Genomic DNA, 21,114 nt, shown 5'->3' on the forward strand with positions numbered 1-21,114 from the left:
AGCTATACTGAGTCTTGGTGGGTTCCCTCTGCATCATACTCCAGCCACTGCACCACTGTAGAGACCACAGAAGTCTCAGTGTATATGCAAGTTTTTGTCTCACACGCAGTGTTGCCAACTCATCCCTTTAATTACTGACACATATGAATTATACAGGTTTTGTGGCTAGGTAAATGCAGTTAAGGCACTGATTATGTGCAAATAGCCCCATAACCTGTATAACTTAGATGTGTCAGTAATTAGAGGGATGAGTTGGCAACACTGCTCACACTCACTATAGGATTCAACTTTGATTGGTGTTGGGAGTGCTACAGCTGAATAAAACAGATGCCACCTCTTGTAGAACATCAAAATATGTACAATAAAGCACATTCATAAACTTCTTTATAGTTCCTTGCAATATTAAAAGCCTTAAAAAAACAATAAAGTTTATGAATAAGCTAGCTTGTACATATTCTGAAGTCTCATTTCTTTAAATGAAAAGGAGTGTAACCACATGTACCACCGCCTTCTTAAAATTTGCGAATCCATTCGACGCTTTCATGAACAAAGTATAAGAGGCACAATGAGAGCGGCTACATGCCCCAGACAAATGGAAGGACATAAAATAACACTCTTGCTGTATATATAACCAGCAGATCGCAGAAACAACCCTCCCCACCTCTGCTGCATGCCGGGTAGCTGAGGAAATGCATTTTGGCAGAAAATCTGTAAAGATCTGTGAAAGCCTGAACAGTGAAGCCCATTAATGCACAAGGTTATGTGAGGTACAGCAGTTCTGTAAGAGGAGGGAAATAAAGAGCACAGTTTGTGGTACAGACAAACAGGCATATCTGCTTTTAGGGACAGAACAATGGAAAGCGCACAAACGCTTTGTAAAATAATCATGGAGGCAGAGATGGAACAAAATTACCCATCTTTATTGTTTTGGTAGGCATACAAATTTTAATATATTTAGACATTTATTTATATTCAAACGCCTTGGTAAGGCAGTGAAAAAAAATGTGTGCCCACAGCAACCAATCACAGCTGATATCTGCTTGTTGTCGTCTGCCCCCCTCCCCCCCAAAAAAAAGAATCTGAGAAAAAAAAACCCTACATAAAAAATCCCCAAACAATATTTAATTTAACTTTGCTTTGGTGTGTTCTTGAAATGCAGAGCTGTGGAGATCTCCATTCAGAAGGTTGCTCTGAACGTGCCCAATAACGGTCCAATTTTTTCATCAGATGTGATGTCTCAACGCGATTTTTCCAATCAAATTGTACAGAAGACATCGCAGAGTGTGGCGAAAAAAATATGTAAAAAGATTCTATCGTTGATTTGATCAGAGAATGTAATAAATACAAATGTTGGATTTTACGATCAAATTGGAAGAGAGAAAATGCCCTAATTGACCTGTTTATGAGAACAATTGGTAATTACCTTCCGATTACTTTTGATCGGAAAAATTATGTCGAAAGATTGCGCTCTGATGAAAAAATTGGACCGTCAATCACCTTAATAGTTACGCTGTTGAGACTACATCTTCACAGATACACCCATTGTATTGTACACAGTATTCAGTATTTTTTGCCCATGCCTTTCAAATAACAAATCATCATGTGGCCATTCTACTATTACCTTATTTTCAACTACATTCCCTACATTGGATTCAATTAACAAAACTTTTCCAATGACTTACTTTTCTCCTGATAAACAAAAATAGCCCTTCAGCAAATGTACAAGCAAAATAATCACTCAAAGTAAGTGGTTTCTGATTAACTTCATTTCAATTTTACTTTTCTTACCTTAATTATTTTGTATTTTTGCTCTTTGGGAGCTTAAAAATGTAAGGTGAAAACAGGTGAAAAAGCTTTGTGAATCATGCAGAATGTGTTCATAATAAAAATTTCACATTAAGGTGATTTAAAAAAAAAATCTAATATAATCAGAAGAGAATTTTCAATTGTTCCCATAAACTGTTTGATTTGAACACTTTTTTCACTTTAGATATGATCGTAAAATCCAACATTTGGATCCATAAAATATTTTCATTCAATCGATCAAAGAATCATTTCAGGTTGATTTTCTCTACATACGGCGTGCTTTTCTGTGCATTTCGCAAATAAATTTGATTGAATGATTGCATCTGAGGAAATATTGTACCTTTAATGGTCACCTTAAACAGTGGCCACACACAACACAATTTTTATGTAAATCCAATAATTACAATCAATTTTTCTGAATGATTGTAACATTTGAAAAATCTGACCAATGTGCCACAAACGTGTTAAATTTTTCCTCAATTTGAAAACTAAATTCTTTAAAAAAAAAAAAAAAACTGAAAAAATTGCTTGGGTACTTAAATCAAGACTTTGACAATCTACTCCATCAAAGAATTTGATTATCTTCTACACCATTACATTACATCAGAAAAATCCACCACTCTTGATCAACGTTTATAGAAAAAAAAAAAAAACAGGAATTCGATTAGATTTCGGAAACAAATTAAAAAAAACCCTCAAAAAACAACTTTTCGATTTTTCTGTAGAACTGATCAATTTTGGCAAATTGCCATAAAATTGGATAATTTTATTGTATTGTGTGACATCTACTCTATTAAAATATTGTATAATGTGTGCCATAATGTGTATAATCTGCATAGATGGAATGTGTCGATGTACAGTCTGCGATTTCTTCCCTTCTCATCGCTATGTGACATACAGCTCGTAGTCTTCACTACATTTTGAATTAAATCCTACTTTTAGAAAATCAAGAATCCATAGAATGCGCCAGCTGTGATTTGCTCTGTGGCCGTCCTGGCTATTTTCCATAATGAGGGAGCCCAGAGGCTTAATTGCGCTCAATCTTCTGGCTACATAGCGAGGCCATTAGTCACTGCTGGAAGTGCCAGAGCTGCTAGAAGAAGAGGACGAATGGCGCTCACGCTTCCTTTTCTTTTTGCCCTTCTTGTGAGGTTTTCCTTTTTTTGAGGACTTCTCTTTTTTGTGGCTTTTCCTCTTTTTTGCTTTAGGACCGTCCTCTGATTCACTTGATGAATAGGAGCTGCAATACAGTAATATGTAAATAGTACTTAAAGAAACACAATTAAACAAAGTGTTCTACAATGACAATGTGCAAATAATGTCTAAACTGTGTAAACATGTTCCTACTTTTCATGTTAAATAGAGGCAAAAACTGTAATTTGTTGTGTGTAGATTTTAACTACGTTTGAAATGTCTCATTTGCAGAGGTATGAATCTCTGCAGTCTGACATGCTAAGAACAGTGTAATATTGAAGCAGAGTAATATGAAAAAAGCCTGTCAGGTGTCAGATTTCAGACACACAAATTACAAATGTTTATGTTGTACATAAGATACATTTCCTCTGCTCTCAGAGAAAGCTCTGCCTGTCTCTGACTGAGCTCTCTGCACACACAGGATTAACAGATGAAGTGTGAGAGAATTCCCCCTCCCCTCATGGCTCTGTCTGCTATCAAAAAAGTGTAAAAGGAATTAGATACCAGTAAACAAAGATATAAGAATTCAAATGTAAACACCAGTACTTAGCAGCACTTCCCAAACATTTCCTATCTCAAGTGAAAAAAAACATGTGAATCGATAGTGTCCCTTTAACATGAGATGCAAACAGCAAAGTATGACCATGTTCATACTACAGCTTGAACGTTTTGTGTGGCAAGCTGTGATGTGGCTGAAATACATGAACACAAAGAAAACAGGGATTGAATGCCAAAGCACCTAACCTGTCAGCACTCTTTAATTGCAAAAGTAGCGTTTGAAGTTCAAAATCCAGGCTAGAACGTGATCTGCATGAAGTTTGTGGTCCATATGCAATTAAAGTGGACCTAAACTCTTGCACAACAGACAAGGAAAACACAGAGAAATACATCCTGTGTGTATTTATAAAGAACTGCCTGTCTCTCTTTCTTCAAATAATCACAAGTGTAATTTGAGCACTCAGCTCTCTCTGATCTGTGCGCAGAACAAAAGGTTTCTGACTTGTGTCAAGTATGCGATTCAGACACTGCTGATGCTCTAAGGGCCCGTTTCCACTATCGCGAATCCGCATGCGTTGCCCGCATGCGGATTCGCACAGTCAGTACAAGTGGATGGGACTGTTTCCACTTGTACGTTTCCCCGCACGTTTCTCTGTGCAGAAAAAATCTGCATGGTAGGGCCCTCAGAATTCGCCTGCGTGTGAATGAAGGCGAATCGCACGCAATGTATTTAATAGGGAAATCGCATGCGTTTTCCCCATGCATTTTTTGCCACGAATTCGCATGCGATTTCGCATAGGTATTAATGTTAATTTACACAGGCAGTGACATGGTTAAATTCGCATACAGCCTTACCTATGCGAAATCGCATGCGAAATCGCGGCAAAAAACGCATGCGGAATCGCACCCGCATGCGATTTGCTTGCGGTGATTCGCCGGCGATTCCGCAACGCTATAGTGGAAACGAGCCCTAAAAGATCAGCAGGATGCCAGGCACCTGGCATTATTCACGTGACAGGCAGCCTATTGGGCCAATCAAAGTGCGGGGATCACGTCCTACAAAGACACTGGACCCGACGGGGCTCAGGATGCGATTAAAGGAGCAGCCAGTACTTAGAAAGAAGCGGAACTAAGTTAGCAGCGCACGCTCTGGAGCACTAAAGCACGTAGCATGCGCAGAGGATTTTTAACTCACGCTGCTCAATATAAGTTGCGCTGCTTTAGCAGGGCAGTTTAGTAATTCAAGGCCTTTGTATATACAAAAATTAAGTATCCAAAGTTCTGATCTAGTTAAAACTTTCTTTGAGCAGAATATGAAGATAACATTATCGGTTTAAGCTATTGTCCTCCTTTCATTTTAGGACATGAATCGAACATCCTAATTTGTCGTTCCATGCATCCCAGGTTGTGAAATTAACATACAGCATTGAAAAACACAGTTGCGAGCACATGAACCCCCTTTCCCCATCATCACCGCTTGTGTTCCTGTTTATAGTTAAAGGATTACTGCTATAGCAAACAGCAGCAATCATTTATGAAAACTTTTACCAGTTTAAAAAAGTTTGAAAAAAAGTTTACAAAAGGGACAGTGTCACAAAAAATAAAATAAAGTGTTTTTGTCCCCCCCTGTAATGGAGTGTTTACTTTCACTAAATAAGTTTACATCACTAAATAACCCCTTGTGTATGAAGGGATCTAGCGTCCCTGGTTTACCACAGGAAAACATACAAGAATTATTTATTATTATTATTTACAATTATTTATTTAAAGGGAACCTAAACTGAGAAGGATATGGATTTTTCCTTTTAAAATAATACCAGTAGACTGACTCTCCTGCTGATCCTGTGTATCTAATTATTTTAGCCACAGCCCCCGAACAAGCATGCAGATCAGGTGCTCTGACTGAAGTCAAACTGGATTAGCTGCATGCTTGTTTCAGCTGTGTGATTCAGCCACCATACAGCCAAAGAGATCAGCAGGACTGCCAAGCAACTGGTATTGTTTAAAAGGAAACATCCATATCCCTCTCAGTTTAGGTTCCCTTTAAAAGAGAGACATCCTAAGTTCAGGTACACTTTATGGTTAAAGCCATTGGGTATCAGGTTGAAATTTTCTTAAAAAAAAATTACATATACAAGTATAAAAATGTACATACATGCACCTGTGCTTGTTTTCGCCGCACCACCGCCCCCCCCCCCCCCCCCGTTTGTGCAATATAGCCAGAATTCAGCTCGGTTTCTATCCAAGATGGCTGCCGACCTTTGCTTCATCTTCCGGGTCGGAAGCCTCTTACTACCTAATATCTCCAAGTCTCCAGCGCTGATAAAATAGTGCGAGACTTTGGAGACTTGGGGTGCGCGTTCCAGGGACAGTGCGCGCGCGTGTGCGTGAAGTCTACGTGCGGTCATTAGGAAAGTGCTGCTTCTTTTACGGTAAAATGATATGAGGCCTCAATCCAATCTGAGGGGGGATGTTTTACAAGACTAGAAACGAAAACTGCGCGCTCTTGGAATGAGCAGGGGAGCCGCGCATATGCGGGAGCGCGACTTACGGGGAGGAGCAAAGGGGCGGAGATGACGGAGGAGTGACAGAGCAGGGCAAAGAAGCTCTGCCTTCTCTCCCTTGCCTCAGTATTCGACCAAAGTGGTCAAAGATTATAAACGCTGATTGTAGGTGCAAGCCTGCAGCGAAACTGACGAAATAGGGACATAACTATAGAGGGCAATGAGGTAAGTGGTCCTCTATTAATAAAAACAATATAAAAAACGGTAAACATTCACATTAAACACATGAATGATATGACAGTAAAATATCAAGTATCAATAACCAGCTTTTAATTTGAAATCAAAGCATATAAAGGAGCTTTATTAAAGGACTAGTTAATTAGCTCACCCGTTAAAAAACTGGCGCTGCGGCTTCCCAAGGCTCATTCCCAAGGGTGCCCGCCCGCGCGCCACGCCGCGCGCATGCACGACCAAGCTACCTGCCATGTGCACCAACGATCATGCGCTCTGGCAAAAAAGCACAAACACAGGGACAGGGGACACAGGGACAGTGGGGTTTTATTAGGTAGGATACCAGAGGTGATGGACTTGGGCAATTCAGCTGCAGTAGCGGGCCAAAGAGCTGAGCATGGAGGAGGACCAGGAGGAAGGCGAAGGACATACAGGCCTACAAAGAACAAAGTTTTAACTTTACCTCTGGTATCCTTTAATTTAGCAATGTTCAAAATCTTTTATTTTTATTAAATTACCGTTTCTTTGGTTTCTTTGATTTTGTTTTCTCCTTGGTCTTCTTAAGCTTTTTCTTGCTGACATCTACCTCACCTGTGAAAAGAAAAAGTGGCTATGTGAAGTCAGAAATCTGTTATGGCAGTGAAAAAACAGCAGAGGCATTTTAAAGAATTATATGATCTCCACAGTACATTCCTGCCAGTCTTTGGGGGAGAAAAAAATGTCACCACTATGCAAATCCTAAATTTAAGGTACGAAATGTATGAACTTTTTAAAACTGTAATTCCAAGGTTAAAGGATTACTGAGAGGAGGAGGAGGAAGGGATGATTTGAGTCTGAGGAGGGCTTCACAATAACTTGTGACCAAAACAGCTCTTCTGATTTAGAATACGGCTTCCCTGTGGAAACGTATGATATGTAACTATTCACTGCTGCCCAGTTTCTGCAGACATTGTTCTGCAATGTCTATAGCCTTGTCTGCGGATTGTACACTAGGTACAGGTGCCTAGTCATCTGCAAGTGGTTTTTTTCATCTAATAAATTAAATTCCCTTTATTAGTGTTGAAAACAACACATTTCACGGGTCATTGCCTGCTTCATCAGGTTAATACAGTGCAAACAGGCGTTCCTACAGACGGATTACTGAGAAACACTGTATTAACCTGATGAAGCGGGAAACAACCCATGAAACGTGTTCTCAGTGCTAAGCAAGAGATTGGATTTATTTGTTTAAGGGGCTTGCTGCCTTCAGGCAAGCCATCTTCTTTCCAAATGTATCATTTACTCAAGTCATTTTTCCTTTGGGATGCCTCTTATATCCCAGTAATATCCCCACTCCCCATGTGTTCACTTGAGGGGGTGGTGGGAAGAAGTGAATTGGAGTCCTTTGTACGTCTTAACTATACATTCTTTGAGGTATTGACACCGTAGAGGATGGACGACTATAAAAGACCCAAATCATGACGGGATCTCCTCACATGCTTGATACTGGGGTTGCTGGTTTTGCAACCCATCTTTTTGAGTAATATTTATATATTATTCAGATCCCTTGCCTAATATACTACACCATAAGGGGCTCCTGTGTTCTTGTGTTTTTCTCTCAAAGGTTATTTGGAACCTCAGACATCTATTGTTACAATTAAAAAAAATAAAAGACTGCAGAGTTTCCTGTAAATGTATCATAAAATAAAACATGCTCAATGAAATGTAATTAGGTTAACCTCATTAATAGCAGTTAAATGGGTGCGATTAATGAAAAAGACTACCAACAATAATGTGAAACGTACTGGGAAAATTTTAAAAGACTATTAATATTCCAATGTTCTCAGTGATAAACTACACCAATAAAACCTACTTATTCCGAGAAACAGATCATAAGGCCAACGTAATTTAGGACTTCAATAAATATACTATCTGCGGATCTATTTATGGCGTCACAAAGCTTTTATGAGAACATTAATAACTCTATATAGTCCTATAAAAAAAAAGACCCCGTTGCTCAGCATAGGCCGTGTCTAATAAAACGCATAACGTGAAATATGTTTGCATTAAATAAACTGGATGGTAAAGAAATAATTCATTTTAAATTAAGATGCAGTTTAACCGCTAGTCTGATGGATAAAGAAATCAATGCTAAGTAAATACAAGAAGAGTCGTGAAAATCAATACCCTCGCGGTAGTTTTCAACTTAAAATGGTGTTTTGAGTTCTCCAGTGTTGGTAAGCAGGAGAATATGCTGCAAGATACAATAGGAGCAATTTGACGTGAGCCGCGCACAAAGAAATAAATAACACATTATTGTAATCACAATGCTGGAACTGAGCCGCCTTTGTGTTTGCCAGCAGATGGAGTGTTACAGCGATCGCACATTTTGCGCCTTGGTGCCCCATGGGAGATCAAAACTGTAAACATCAGTGTTTACTGAGGAATACAGAATTCTAAGCAACTCTCCTTGTGCTTTCTGCATCACGTGCAGTTCTTGTTGTAGCACACTGGATACTTTTGTTGGTCAGAATAGCTAAGGCAGCATTACAGGCCCCCTTACACACAATATTGCTTCAGTTTCAAGAAGGTGTTATTCATGCCTGATAGAAATAAGTTATATGCTAGGATTGTGCTCTTAGAGGGGCAGATGTAAATCATGTTTCACACAACATAAACAATAACATCCAATGGGAAAAATGTGACAGGTGTAAGAATTTCTGGGGTAGATTCTTGCAAGATAGAACCCTGATTTACATTAAAGAACCACTGCTTTAGTACAAAGACTGGCTATGCAGAGTATTTGTTTAAGAGACATTTTCTGGGAAAAATACTGAAGGGTTTTTAGTAACAGTTGTTTATATTTCGCGAAGGGCATAGAATTTATCAGGCCCAGACTTTCAGTCTGGGGAGGTATAAACAGTTCCTACCAAACAAAAACATGGTCAGCAAGAACCGAAAACATATTCAGCTAGAACATACCAGGGACATATTACCTCATTTCAGAGTATTGGTCCTTTATCGGGCAGGCCCATCTACGCCTGCGCAGTGTCCTGTCAGTCACATGACCCCAGGAGCCAATAGCTGGCTCCTGTTATGTTCTACAGGTGAATGACAGATATGACATGATTATGACACACCCCTCGGGTGATGCTACATTTAACTCTTTAGAGGATAGTATATAAACCTAAGGAGGGGCTACAGAGCTTACTTCCAATCTTTTATAATTTCCTGTTATCTGTCTGTATGCTGTACATAGGCCTAAGTACTGTCTTAGTACATAACGCAAAATGAACCTAAAGCTGGTATTAGACTTGCTTTAAGATGCCATGAAACACTTAAAGGCACACTTAAGTCCGGAATAATAAAAATAATAATAAAAAAAAATCAGTTTTACTTGCCTGGGGCTTCTACAAGCCCCCTTCAGCCATCCCCTGCTCCTGCAGTCAGTCATGGAGCCTGCGGTCTTCCACCGCCAGCCTGTTTCATTTTCGCTGACAGGCCCTGACAGGGGAGTCGGCAGGCTTCCTGCACAGGCCGCGCGTATCCTTCAGGTTCCTGTTCTCAATAGCGTCCTGCACAGGCGCAGGATGCTATTGCGGACGGGAACACGAAGAAAAATACTCATGGCCAGGCCTGTCGGGCCTGTCAGCAAAAATGAAACTAGCTGGTGGCGGGGGACCAGACGATCTGTGAGTGACTGCGAGGACACGGGGCAGCTGGAGGGGGCTGGAAGAAGCCCCAGGAAAGGAAAACTGATTTTTTATTCCTGGCTTAAGTGTCCCTTTAAGATGACCTACTACAACTTGATTGCTTTGCTGAGGTAATGAACATGTAACGAAGATTGCTGATGAACACAACTGTATATCTGTTTTGCTGAATAAATTCCTTAAAGCTTGAGACTTTTGGAGTCCACTTTTGAGATGAGATATCTGCCGGCTGTGGGAATGTCGTATCGCTGTGTGTAGCTATAAGCTAAGCTGCTGGTGCCAAACAGAAGGTGTGTTGTTGCCCATAGCAACCACCAAATTACATTTCTACAAGTTATACTGCATACACTTGATTAGAAGTCTAGAAATGTAAGCCTTACTCACTAAATAAAAGTATAGATGTAAACTTGTACTCGAGTCAGACCTTAATCTCTACTCATAGTCGAGCAGGTATGAGCCGGCCTCTTTCTCAACCCTTGCAGTGTGCAGTTGCAACCATGACATGCCTGCTCCATAGCTGCACTATCTATTCTAATACCCAGAAATCCTATTTATATACAGTGGAGGAAATAATTATTTGACCCCTCACTGATTTTGTAAGTTTGTCCAATGACAAAGAAATGAAAACTCTCAGAACAGTATTATTTCAATGGTAGGTTTATTTTAACAGTGGCAGATAGCAAATCAAAAGGAAAATCGAAAAAATAACCTTAAATAAAAGATAGCAACTGATTTGCATTTCATTGAGTGAAATAAGTTTTTGAACCCTCTAACAATAAAAGACTTAATACTTAGTGGAAAAACCCTTGTTTGCAAGCACAGAGGTCAAACGTTTCTTGTAATTGATGACCAAGTTTGCACACATTTTAGGAGGAATGTTGGTCCACTCCTCTTTGCAGATCATCTCTAAATCCCTAAGGTTTCGAGGCTGTCTCTGTGCAACTCTGAGCTTGAGCTCCCTCCATAGGTTTTCTATTGGATTAAGGTCCGGAGACTGACTAGGCCACTCCATGACCTTAATGTGCTTCTTCTTGAGCCACTCCTTTGTTGCCTTTGCTGTATGTTTTGGGTCATTGTCGTGCTGGAACACCCATCCACGACCCATTTTCAGTTTCCTGGCAGAGGGAAGGAGGTTGTCGTTCAGGATTTCACGATACATGGCTCCGTCCATTTTCCCGTTAATGCGATTAAGTTGTCCTGTGCCCTTAGCAGAAAAACACCCCCAAAGCAAAATGTTTCCACCCCCATGCTTGACGGTGGGGACGGTGTTTTGGGGGTCATAGGCAGCATTTTTCTTCCTCCAAACACAGCGAGTTGAGTTAATGCCAAAGAGCTCTATTTTGGTCTCATCAGACCACAGCACCTTCTCCCAGTCACTCACAGAATCATTCAGGTGTTCATTGGCAAACTTCAGACGGGCCTGCACATGTGCCTTCTTGAGCAGGGGGACCTTGCGAGCCCTGCAGGATTTTAATCCATTGCGGTGTAATGTGTTTCCAATGGTTTTCTTGGCGACTGTGGTCCCTGCTAATTTGAGGTCATTCACTAACTCCTCCCGTGTAGTTCTAGGATGCTTTTTCACCTTTCTCAGAACCATTGACACCCCACGACGTGAGATCTTGCGTGGAGACCCAGAGCGAGGACGATTGATGGTCATTTTGTGCTCCTTCCATTTTCGAACAATCACACCAACAGTTGTCACCTTCTCTCCCAGCTTCTTGCTAATGGTTTTGTAGCCCATTCCAGCCTTGTGCAGGTCTACAATTTTGTCTCTGACATCCTTGGACAGCTCTTTGGTCTTTCCCATGTTGGAGAGTTTGGAGTCTGCTTGATTGATTGATTCTGTGGACAGGTGTCTTTTATACGCGTGACTAGTTAAGACAGGTGTCCTTAATGCGGGTGACTAATTGAGTAGAAGTGTCTAACCACTCTGTGGGAGCCAGAACTCTTAATGGTTGGTAGGGGTTCAAAAACTTATTTCACTCAATGAAATGCAAATCAGTTGCTATCTTTTATTTAAGGTTATTTTTTTGATTTTCCTTTTGATGTGCTATCTGCCACTGTTAAAATAAACCTACCATTGAAATGATACTGTTCTGAGACTTTTCATTTCTTTGTCATTGGACAAACTTACAAAATCAGTGAGGGGTCAAATAATTATTTCCTCCACTGTATACTGAACTAGTACAAGCCTCCAAAGCTGCACAAACACAAGTATGCATCTCTGCCCAGCACAGTAATTGGCTGTCTTGCATGTTGACTCAAAAATTTATTTTGACCATTAGACTTGCGGATCTTTGGCCCCGACTGAGTACTGCTGCATTCATTTGACCATATGACTCGTTGCTCTATGGTCTTTGTTTATCAATCGCTGTGCACTAATACTGCATGCAAGAACTTGCAAATGAGGCTATTCAACTGCTATTTACATACTGCTTACTATATACATATGCAAATGGGGTCTGTTGCTTTGATTGATGGCTCCCAGGAACTGTGAAGTGTGCAAGGGTGGTGCCTTATACCCCCCAGGGGTTGTGAAAATCGAACATTATGCACAGATGGCTGATGGAGAGGTGCACTTGATGTATGGCTGCCCATCGGTTACAGTTTACCGTGTTCCCCCTAAAATAAGACACTGTCATATTACATTTTGCTCCAAAAGATGTGCTAGGGCTTATTTTCAGGGTATGTCTTATATTTGGATCAGGAAGTGTCTCAGCAGAAAATTTCCTGTTCCTTTGTGCTGCCCCTGGCTTTGAAGGTATGCTTCTGTACTGTTCAGGCACCTGCCCCGTCAACCCTGCACACCTCTGATAACCTTGCTGTGTGCTGGGATGACAGGACTGGTGCCCAAATGGCACTGCACCAATGTTTTCCGGCTTACTGGCTGCCTCTTCCTCCTCTTTAACATCCGCTAGGGCTTATATTTCAAGCATGCTCAGAATTCCAGCTAGGGCAGCTTACTTTCAGGGTAGGGATTATTTTCAGGGAAAGAGGGTACTGTACATCTATGCTATATTGGTTTTAATATGGTTTAAGATTATTGTTGCAATGAAAAGTTTTCTATATTCATACATTACAGGACATCATTGTAGTACTTCCTGGTTGACTAGCCCCTCCCCTTATTAGTTTTCAATGATGTCAGGAGGTGGCACAGGTAGTTATTAGTGTAATTGTTGCTATTTTGTGATATATGCATACCCAGGATTGCACACCCCCCCCCCCCCCTTTTATTTACCAAGACCCTAGTAAATGTATAGTTGCAGTCTTTGAAGTTTACCTGAGACTGGGGGATTAAAAAAAATTATATATATATATATATATATATATATATATATATATATATATATATATATATATATATATATATATATATATATATATATATATATATATATATATATATATATATATATACACATACATATACACACACACACATACACATACACACATAACTATCTGGGGTTTCCTACAGCCCCCTCCAGGCTGATCACTCCCTCGCTGTCCTCCTGCACAGCCTTGATCCTGCTCAATTTGGCCTGAAAGTCCTTCAGTCTGGGCCAATCGACGCAGGTGTATGCTCCCCCATCGCATGCCCACGGCTGGGAGCATTCTGCACCTGCGCAGTACTTTCTGCTGTAATGAATCCTATGCTCCTCACTGATTGGTTGAGGGCAGTTCAGTGTGACATGAGGCTGATAAGGGAAATATACCTCACCACTCTGCAGAAGCTGCTGAAATACGTTCTATGCTGTGATCACGCGCATTTACAAAGCAAGCTAGATAAGACTGTGCAGTTTCTAGGAGGAAAAAAAAAAAGTAATGGAGGAAATTACATCAGGATTAGCTTCAATCAGGCAGTAAAGATGGAAATGCCTAGAACAGTTTTCTCTTCATTTACTTTATAAAATTCACTGAAATCAAAACGTGGACAAGTACTTATCTACTTATGTTTTTGTTTTTTTTCTCCCTCGGATAGTATGGCTGTACCTGCTGCTTTAACAATATAGAATGATCCAATTAAAAGAAAATGTGGATGTCAGTGAATTGTATGTGAAATTGAATGAAACAATCAATGATTTTCCAGAAGTCCTAGAATCTACACAATTACAGGCTGGGGGGTTAGAAGATGTAGCAGTCAATTTGTCATTGCCAATAACTGCAGCAAGGAGCGAAGGATTTCACTCAGCTTGTAGCATTTACATAATAGAGCAGTTACATTTCAAGAGAGCTTGTTAGCTTTAACAATTCCACAGGTGCCACGCAGGGAGCTAACAGACCTGAAATCATCCACTTCAAGTGATAAAAATGGCAAATGTCTCATATGTCATCATTCCAAGAGAATAATGCTCAGCGCTCCAAGCCTAATGCAAGTGTTCTACACTGTTAGCAATAAGAAACATCTATGAATTTGTTTGAATTCATTCATGCTTCATTTATACAACATTAAAGTGGAACTCCGGAGGGAAATTGACAAATTCATAACTAGTCATGGCTTCCATTGCTCCATGGTCAAGTTCTAATGCTCACATTCCTTCTGTAGACACTTTCAGGGGGACAGGGTCAATATGGCTTCACAACCTTGTGCACACTTAACCGTGTGTTTAGATGTGTCTTCTGTGCAGAATTGAGTTTTCCAGTAATCTGTACTACAATAGGTCTTCAGTTGGAGCAAATAAAACAGGCTACCCTTTGCCCCTTTGTACATCAAATGCGAAATTTGACTTAAAGTGGCCCTGAAGTAAAAAAGTGCCCCTCAGGGGTACTTATCTCGAGAGGGGGAAGTCTCTGGTTCCTAAAGAGGCTTCCTTTATTCTCCTCCGTAGCCTCGTTCCACGTGGCAGGTGTGTGTGTCACTCGAAAACACCTTGATGGATTTCAATGAAACTTGATATACAGATCCCTTACTACCGATTTCAGATTTCACCCATTCACATCAATGGAAAAAATGTAAAAGGCTGCCATTCTCACAGCAATAAATCCCCCAAACTTGGCAGTTGGTCACTTGATGACAGAGGTGAAGAATGTGGGGAAAGTGGGCAGACCATAAAACAGCCAATCAAATTTCAGCGCTTTATTTTCGATGGGAAAATGTAAACTGCAGCCGTTCTTAGACTGTTAATTGAAGGTTTTTCAAACTTGGCACACTTGGTCACTGGGATCAATATTCAGGAAAGTGGGTGGAGCCTACTACGGCCAATAAAAGTTCAGCTATTGAGTGACTGGGGTTCAAATTCACTAAAGGGGCGAGGCCACAGAAAGCCAATCAGATTTCTTTGCTGGATAAACTGCTTACATTCACTGATTGTTGATGCCAGGAGCTGGAAAGCTCACAAACTTGGTCATTTATTGACTGTGTCAACGTTACAAAAAGTAGGCAGAGCCCCCCCCCCCCCAAAAAAAATAACTGGGAAAATATAAACTGCAGCCATTCGTACACTATTAATGGCAGAGCTCTTCAACTTTGTACAGTTGGACACTGGGTAACAGGGATAAATATTCAGAAAAGTGGGTAGAGCCTATAACAGCCAATCAAAATTCACCTACTGATTTTCAAGGGTGGTTCAAATTGCTGCCACTCTTACACAGTTAATAGCAGAGGCCTCAAACCTGTTACAGTCGGTCATTGGGTAACTGGGCTTCTAATTCACTAAATGGGCGGTGCCAAAAGCAGACAATCAGATTTGTTTCATTTTAATAGCAAAATTTAAATTATTGATGTCAATTGATTGATTTTGTGGCAAGGTTAGAAAAAGCGGGTGGAGCTTTTAGGCAAAATTTAGACTTCAGGTGCCTAAATAAAGAATATAAGCAGCTGAAGAGACTGGCAATGAAGGAAATGAGAGGTAGCTATGCACCCTGCTTTGGTGTACTCTGCACTGGGGAGGGAGAAGGCAAACACGGCGACGGACGCGGACAGCCACTGGGTGTTTTTCTGGTAAGCAGGGACCCCCCCCCCATGGTACTTATTTCCGCTTGCAGAACAACTTTACATTTCAAAACAAACTTCTGTTGTATACAATGGAACATGGGGGAAAAGATCACACACAAGTTCCAAGAATAATGACATGTATTCCTAGACCCACACCCCAGTACCTATTGGGGTCACAAGTTGGAAATACCATAAGGGTTGGAACCAGACTTGTAGAAAAAATAGCTCTTAGATTTATTTAAAGCACCATTGTGTCATACCTTAAAACAGTGGGTTGTCACCGTGGTCATGTATAAACAAAGAGATTAAATACATACATATAAAATGTGCATAAATACACTATACAATGTTTTTTCCCCCATGTTGCTCTTGCTTACAGTACATAGTAAAATGCTGACAGATCTGACAGATTTTAGGCTAGTCCATCTCCTCAAAGGGGATTCACAGTATTATCTTTATGCTTTACAAAAGCACTCCCTGGAAAAGATCTATACAGTCTTTTTAATCATTTGCACACTATTTTGGCAGTTGGACTGAGCAACTGCTGTCCAGTAAGTGCTTTTGTACATAAATATTTGAGAATACCCCATGAGGAGATGTACTAGTCCAAAATCAGTCAGATCTATACTGTCAACTATAAGTTCCAGCAGAACAAGAAAAAATAATTTATAGTGCATTTTACTCAGGGAGAGTGGTACATTTACATGTATGTATTTTTTTTTTCAATTCTGTCCTTCAAAGTGTAACTAAAGATAGAGGTGTATGGAGGCTGCCGTTTTTATTTCATTTTAAGCAATACCAGTTGCCTGGCAGTCCTGCTAATCCTCTGCCTCTAATACGATCCTGCACAGGTATATTCAAGATTAGCTGCATGCTTGTTTCTGGTGTTATTCAAACACTACTGCAGCCAAATAGACCCCCAAGGTTGCCATGCAACAGGTATTGTTTAAAAGGAAATAAATATGGAAGCCTCCATACTCTTCTCACTATAGTTGTAGTTTCAACAAAAATAACAAAAATGACCATAAATTTAAAATCTAGGATCAATGTTGAGTACTCATGCCCCCTCCACCTCCCTTCTGCTTGTTGCCACTGCTCCCCCCCCCCCTCCCCCTCCAATATAATGTAAAACACTGCTAAAGCAAAGTATTTTCCCGTGTGTGGGAGTGTGCTGGACAGGATCTGTAACAGCTACCTACCCTGGTTCTATTGCTACCCAGCTATGTACCCTCTAAGGTCTGTTGCTGTGTGTCCTGGTGCTGAAGCCTGGAACCCACTCTCCTTGAACATGAAATGGGAAGGCTCTCCACCACAGAACTATGCAGCGTGTTATATCATAGGAGGACCACCAGTGGCTGTCTGGTGATTGTGGTGGTCCTTGGAGGAAGCACACTGGCAGTGGGACAGTCCAGAGAACAAGCGTGAAGGTGTGGCCAATTGGGGAAACAGCAGAGTGCTGACAGGAGTTATGATGATGAAGTAAAGGGTCCTTGGCTTACGTCGACAACCATATTACCTGTTCCCTTATGTAAAAATGGGGAGCTGGATTTATACGTGAATTGGATTATACAAGAGCATATATGGTAAGGTAATGAATACTGATATTCTGATATGAAGGTATATCAGGACACATATTTAAATGTACATGCAGTTATCGGTTTTAGATAGCAATTTCCTGTGAACAGAGAACTGACCTTGAGAGATTTCGGAAACAATACAGATCTCAGAATTACAGCCTGTACCAGTATTCTCTGTACCGCTCATTCTTCTTCCTCTACCAGCATTAAGTGGTTTAAAGTATGTTCAACCATTAGGGGGGAAAAAAAACCTAATAGACTAGAGAAAAATGAAGGCTTTTAATTTAAGAGTCTGCATTGGGTGAAGCAGTCCATTCAAAAGAGGACAAGGCTAGAATTCTTAAGTTTTTGAAAAAAAAAAAAAAAAAAAAAAAAAAAAAAAAAAAAAGCCAACTTTCTTGTACAATGAACACCGTATTAAAGTGGACAAGAACTCTAGCACATCACACAATGAAAAGGCTTTATGCCACATAGAGTTGCTGAAGAAATTCACTGCTGTGTGTTCTAAGTTTGTTTAGGCAGATTAGCCAGTCTAATTCATTCTTAACCCTCCTGGCGGATTTTTTTCAATCCTGTAGCGAGCCTAGGGCTCGCTACATGATGGCTGCTGTGCAGCGGCATCCCCCCACCCACTCTGATCGCCTCCGGCGATCTGCAATCAGGAAATCCCGTTCAAAGAACGGGATTTCCTGGAGGGCTTTTCCCGTCACCATGCAGACGGTCGTGATGACATCATCAACGTCATCGGGAGTCCCGATCCACCTCTCAGCGCTGCCTGGCGCTGATAGGCCAGGCTGCGCAAGGGGTCTGGGGGGGGGAGGGGGTTGGCGCGGCGGGTAGAGGCGAATCGGCGGAGATCAGTGTGCACACGCAGCTAGCACTTTTCAAAAAGAAAAATAAAAATTATGCAAATCGGCCCAGCGGGGCCTGAGAAATCCTCCTGCGCGGCTTACCCCGAACTACGTTCGGCGTTACCGCCAGGAGGGTTAACTGCAGCTGTGTATAGAGCTCTGCTTAGGAAGCTCTCCATATAGTAAACACTGATGCCTAAATGGACCTGAACTCTTTGCACAGGACAGAAGAAAAACAGATAAATGCACCCTTTATGTATTTAGAGAGTTTAGGCAGTCCAATTCACCCTCATCTGTGTCTAATCACAAGTTGTAGTTCGATCTCTCCCGTGTCAGCTGACCGTCATAACTGATAAGCTTATTTGAAAGCACAGGATGTTAACAATAACCAGGAAAGCAGGAAGTAGAAACAGTGCAAATTTATTGTAGGATTTGTATCAGCTGTAACATTTTTTTTTTAATGATTATGCCGTTACATATCTTTAGTGAAAATATGGAGGCTGCCATATTTATTTCCTTTTAAAAAATACTGTTGTCTTGCACAGGGCCGCCATCAGAAATTTTGGGGCCCCTCACACATCACACCCCACTGGTTGCTGTGCCCGCCCACTAGCCACCCCACCCCCATGTCTGTGCGCAAAGTGTGCTGCGGCAAAAAATGTGCATGGCTCAGACACTGAAGAAAGCGGCTTGCACAGCGTGATGCGGCAAAAAGTGGGCTTGACCATTGCATGGTGTTGGTGGAGTACAGGTACAGGTGGTGCCCTCAGTATAGGTAGCCAAGTATAGGTGGTGCTCCAGTATAGGTAGCTAGGTATAGGTGGTGGCCCAGTATAGAAAGTCCACTGTAGTAGGCTCACTCATCTGCTCCCAACGTTCAAGTGCTGATGTCACTCTCTCTCCTGGAACGCGGTGTTCTGGTTAGTGAGCCACAGGCCCGCAACCAGCACATTTGGTCTTTCCAGTGCTTGGGGGAGGGGGGGCAGGGCCCTCAAAAGCCCTGGGCCCCTCACTGCAGTGTCAGTTGTCCCCCCCCTGATGGCTGCCCTGGCCTTGCAGCCCTGCTGATTGGCTGCAGTAGTGTCTGAGTCCCACCAGAAACAAGCATGCAGCTAATCGTTAAATCTGACAATGCCAGAAACAACTGATCTGCATATGCTTGTTCAGGGTCTATGGCTTAACCCTCCTGGCGGTCTATTAAAAACCGCCAGGGGGCGGGGCAGCGCAGCAGTTTTTGTGTTATTTTTTTTTTTAAATCATGTAGCGAGCCTAGGGCGCCCAACATGGGGCACGAACCCACGACCCTGAGATTAAGAGTCTCATGCTCTACCGACTGAAACACAGGAGGACGGGGGATCCCTCGATAGGATCCAGAGGCTTCCCCTACCGAGATGAGTACCCCCAGGGGAACTTTTTCCGTTACAGAGTCTCTAAGAGTTGGAGGCCTAAAATGGTTGAAAAATTTTTTTTTACCACTTTTAGACCCATAAATCCAGACAGAGATGCACTGCCAGGTAGGTTAATGTATCTGCAGGTTTTTGTGGGAGGGAACTGGAGTGCCCGGAGGAAACCAACACAGACACGGGAGAGCATACAAACTCTGTGCAGATGGTGGTTGGGATTTGAACTGGGGACCCAGCCCTGCTCGGTGAGAGTGCTAACCACTATGCCACCGTGCAATTACAGTTGCCTGGCATCCTGTGTGTCTTCCTGATCTGCATATGCTTGTTCAGGGTCTGGCTAAACGTAAATCTATTAGAGGCAGAGGATAAGCAGGACAGCCAAGCAACCTGCATTGTTTAGAGGGAGATAAATATGGCAGCCTCTATATCCCTCTCAGGTCAGTTGTCTTAACATATACACTCACCTAATAAAAGAATTATATACGAATACAGTGTTTTACCCACTTTCGCCTTCAGAACTGCCTTAATTCTACGTGGCAATGATTCAACAAGGCGCTGAAAGCATTCTTTAGAAATGTTGGCCATATTGATAGGATAGCATCTTGCAGTTGATGGAGATTTGTGGGATGCACATCCAGGGCATGAAGCTCCCGTTCCATCACATCCCAAAGATGCTCTATTGGGTTGAGATCTGGTGACTGTGGGGGCCATTTTAGTACAGTGAACTCATTGTCATGTATAACTTCTTCCGACCGCGTCACGCCGATAGGCGTGGCGGCAGCCCCAGGACCAGCTAATGCCAATTGGCGTAAAGTCCTGGGGCAGCAGTTTGCAGGAGATGTGTGCGCAATCCTGGTGGGCGGAGCACGAAACCGCCGTGTATTTACATGTACAGCGCTGCGATCAGACCCCACCAACAGAGAGCTCTGTTGGTGAGGGGAAAGGGGGGGAAATCACTCTTGTACTGTGTTGTGCGGCCCTGCAGCTTGGCCTTAAAGCTGCAGTGGCAATTTTAACAATAAAAGGCCTGGGGTCTTTAGGGGGTTTAAGCACTGCAGTCCTCAAGAGGTTAAGAAACAAAATTTGAAATGTTTTGGAGCTTTGTGACATAGTGCATTATCCTGCTGGAAGTAGCCATCAGAGGATGGGTACATGGTGGTCATGAAGGGATGGACATGGTCAGAAACAATGCTCAGGTAGCCCATGGCACTTAAAGAGAACCTGTACTGAGTAAAAATATTTAAAATAAACACATGAGGTAACTTCAAATGAACATTGCATAGTTACCTTGCCATCAGTTCCTCTCAGAAGCGCTCCATTTTCTTCTGACAATAATCCCATCCAGTTCTGACAATATTTTGTCAGATCTGAAATATATCAGTTGCTGTCAGTAAAAGATCAGTTGCTGTCAGTTACAGCTGAGAGG

At 41.7% G+C, this 21,114-nt stretch overlaps 1 protein-coding gene across 1 annotated transcript in view; it reads right to left on the reverse strand.

Moving 5' to 3' along the window:
• Nucleotides 1-899: 899 nt before the first annotated feature.
• SREK1IP1 (SREK1 interacting protein 1) overlaps nt 900-21,114 on the reverse strand; it is a 78,734-nt gene continuing 58,519 nt past the window's right edge. Inside the window, exons 4-5 of the mRNA XM_068249750.1 lie at nt 6,752-6,824; nt 900-3,046 (exon numbers count right to left, since the gene is read on the reverse strand). Of these exons, the coding sequence (XP_068105851.1) occupies nt 2,872-3,046; nt 6,752-6,824 (248 nt within the window). The 3' untranslated portion in view covers nt 900-2,871. The remainder of the gene's footprint in view (nt 3,047-6,751; nt 6,825-21,114) is intronic.

Source organism: Hyperolius riggenbachi, chromosome 1, assembly GCF_040937935.1.
Source record: "Hyperolius riggenbachi isolate aHypRig1 chromosome 1, aHypRig1.pri, whole genome shotgun sequence".
NCBI lineage: Eukaryota > Metazoa > Chordata > Amphibia > Anura > Hyperoliidae > Hyperolius > Hyperolius riggenbachi.